The sequence below is a fragment of the Emiliania huxleyi genome, assembly GCF_000372725.1.
Source record: "Emiliania huxleyi CCMP1516 unplaced genomic scaffold EMIHUscaffold_11, whole genome shotgun sequence".
Taxonomy (NCBI): Eukaryota; Haptophyta; order Isochrysidales; family Noelaerhabdaceae; genus Emiliania; species Emiliania huxleyi.
The window spans coordinates 984,879-988,183 of record NW_005201792.1 but is presented as its reverse complement, the minus strand read 5'-3'; the positions used below and the strand labels follow the sequence as shown (position 1 = coordinate 988,183).

Genomic DNA, 3,305 nt, shown 5'->3' with positions numbered 1-3,305 from the left:
AAACAAGCAGGCCTGTCATCCTCCCTCACCTTCAGGCATCTACCTCGGCTTCTTCTTCGGCCTGTCCCACTTCGCGGTCGAGCGAGTCCCCTCCACCGCCACCTGGCTCGAGTCGTCCATGATCGGCACCGTCGACTGGGGAGGCTCCTCCGCCTTTTGCGGCTACGTCTCCGGCTTCCTCAACATCCAGATCGAGCACCACATGGCGCCGCAGATGCCGATGGAGAACCTGCGCCAGATCCGCGCCGACTGCAAGGCGCGCGCAGCGAGCGCCGCGCCGCTGCGCCGAACGGGCGACTGAGGCCCGGTGGTTGTACTGAGGCCCGGTGGTTGTGCTGCGTAGGCGAGCGCGGAGAAGCTCGGGCTTCCCTATCGCGAGCTCTCCTTCGCCGGCGCGGTCAAGCTGATGATGGTCGGCCTCTGGCGCACGGGGAGGGACGAGCTGCAGCTGCGCTCCGACAGGCGCAAGTACTCGCGCACCCAGGCCTACATGGCGGCCGCCTCGGCGGTGGTGGAGAACCTCAAGGCGGACTAGCCGCCTCCGTTTGCCTCAGTCTCCGCAGCCCGCACCCGCAGGGGGGCGCGGATTCTCGCGAGGTTTGCTAGTGAGAGTGGTCTACGAGGGCGGTCCCGGTCGTCCAAGCATGCGACAAGCGCGCCGTGAGAGTATAGAGTACCGATGGCTGCGGTCAGCTGAGAGTCCGCAGCTTTGCGAGCTTGAGAGTCATGTATGGGCGGTCGCGGCAGAATTGTCTCGTTATTTACAGAATAGAAATCACAGCAAAAGTGCCTGAGAGCTGAGTTGTGTCTTTTTCTGTCTGGAGAGAGTCACATCCTATCTAACCGCTAAATCGTCGTTTTTTCACATTAATGTGTCCCACATTTTCACCTCGCTATCGACGATCCGATCGATCGAGAGCGTGCGCGCGGCGCACATGCCTGGCCGCCGACCCTCTCGGCGCCCCTCCTCTCTCGGAGAGCGGCTCGCGACAACCGACATACCGCACCACACCCGCTCGGTGTCTCGGTGTGGACTCAATGGTGGACTCCGACATTTTCGAGTGTGGTCACTGCGGTGCGCGTCCGTGGGTGACTGGTGTGTCTGTGTGTGGACCGTCCAGGACCTCGAGTCCAGGACGCGCTGCGAGCACGAGACTCCTCTCAATGAGACTCTCAGAGAGCCTCTCTGCTCGCACATGCGAGTCACGACGTCTCAGTCAGGGAACAGATAAACGTGATACTGACAGGGTTCGTGATTTCACATGGAAACAGCGAATCGGTTTCACTTTCACTTTCACTTCACATTTCATGTGAAACGAAATTTCACTTTTTCGAGCGAGTGTGAAGAGTCGTGTGAACGCGAATGATGACGGATGCTCCCACCGAGTTCCCGGACACTCTGACACTCACTTGCACAGGTGTTGGCTCCCAAGCAGCAGCCAAGATGAAGGAGGCTGGAGATATTGGTCTCGCTGAGCTGATGTGTACACTAGACCTATATGAATCTCATGGCATGCTGTGGGCGAATACGGTGCTGATGGTGGGATGAACTCTCTCAGCAGTCGAGAGTCGACTCTCGACGCATCGGGAGGGCGGCCGCGGCGGTGTAGGTGCGGCGGCGAGCTCCCGGTTGCAAATACTCGCCTCACAGTCCAAGATGGCGGCTCGCGCCCCCATCCGCGCACCAGCGTGCCACTCTAGCCCCGCCTGCCGCCCAGATACCGAGGGTGGGGCGCACTCTTCGACTTGGGCTATTATTTGCCACCGGGAGGGCGGCGGCGGCGGTGTAGGTGCGGCGGCGAGCTCCCGGTTGCAAATACTCGCCTCACAGTCCAAGATGGCGGCTCGCGCCCCCATCCGCGCACCAGCGTGCCACTCTAGCCCCGCCTGCCGCCCAGATACCGAGGGTGGGGCGCACTCTTCGACTTGGGCTATTATTTGCCACCGGGAGGGCGGCGGCGGCGGTGTAGGTGCGGCGGCGAGCTCCCGGTTGCAAATACTCGCCTCACAGTCCAAGATGGCGGCTCGCGCCCCCATCCGCGCACCAGCGTGCCACTCTAGCCCCGCCTGCCGCCCAGATGGACGGGGCGCACTCTTCGAGACTTGGGCTATTATTTGCCACCGGGAGGGCGGCGGCGGCGGTGTAGGTGCGGCGGCGAGCTCCCGGTTGCAAATACTCGCCTCACAGTCCAAGATGGCGGCTCGCGCCCCCATCCGTGCACCAGCGTGTCTCTCTAGTCCCGCCTGCCGCCCAGATACCGAGGGCGGGGCGCACTCTTCGACTTGGGCTATTATTTGCCACCGGGAGGGCGGCGGCGGCGGTGTAGGTGCGGCGGCGAGCTCCCGGTTGCAAATACTCGCCTCACAGTCCAAGATGGCGGCTCGCGCCCCCATCCGTGCACCAGCGTGCCTCTCTAGTCCCGCCTGCCGCCCAGATACCGAAGGTGGGGCGCACTCTTCGAGACTTGGGCTATTATTTGCCACCGGGAGGGCGGCGGCGGCGGTGTAGGTGCGGCGGCGAGCTCCCGGTTGCAAATACTCGCCTTACAGTCCAAGATGGCGGCTCGCGCCCCCAAGCATCCATGCTCTGATGTGTCGCTTGGGTCGCCTCTGCTGCTGTGTCTCTGTCTTAGCCAGATATCGAGAGCGCGCGACGACAACCAACCCCTTACCCTAACCCTAACCCTAACCCTAACCCTAACCCTAACCCTAACCCTAGCCCGAAGAACCCAAAGCGTTCACCGAGAGCTCGTGTTGACGGACCGCTGATTCCGCCATTTGGTTTCGGCCCAAACCGGACCATTCTCTTAGGAGCTGCACAACGGCTTGAACGCTCTCTGGCCCTAACCCTAACCCTAACCCTAACCCTAACGATGCCAGAGCCTTCGAAATTAGTCGAACTTGTGAAATTTTCAGTGAAACGGGGGCGGCCGAAACGTTTCATGTGAAATTCACATGAATTCACATGTGAAAGTGAAAGTGTGAAAATTCACTCACGAACCCTGGATACTGATGTGAAATGCAAACGGCGCTCTAGAGAGAGTACTGAGAAGATCACACACATATGTGGATGAGATTTCCGGGAGAGTAGCTGGCGTGCCCTGGCGTAGGCTCACTCACGCAGCGGCAGCGTGGACCGCTCCTTGAGCCGGATGACGGCGGGTGCGGGCCGCTGGTCGAGGCTCGGCGCGGTCGGCGGTGGCCCACAGCGGCACGGGTCGAGCTCAAAGGTCGCGCTGTGCTGCTGGTATGGGTTGTACACGCGGCCGCCCGTCTTGCCCGCCGCGTCGCCGCGCACGTAGCCG

General features: G+C 61.8%; 1 protein-coding gene across 1 annotated transcript in view; it reads left to right on the top strand.

Moving 5' to 3' along the window:
• Window positions 1-786, top strand: part of EMIHUDRAFT_433467 (hypothetical protein) — a 2,063-nt gene extending 1,277 nt beyond the window's left edge. The window contains exons 5-6 of the mRNA XM_005792028.1: window positions 11-166; window positions 344-786. Of these exons, the coding sequence (XP_005792085.1) occupies window positions 11-166; window positions 344-535 (348 nt within the window). The 3' untranslated portion in view covers window positions 536-786. The remainder of the gene's footprint in view (window positions 1-10; window positions 167-343) is intronic.
• Window positions 787-3,305: the final 2,519 nt, after the last annotated feature.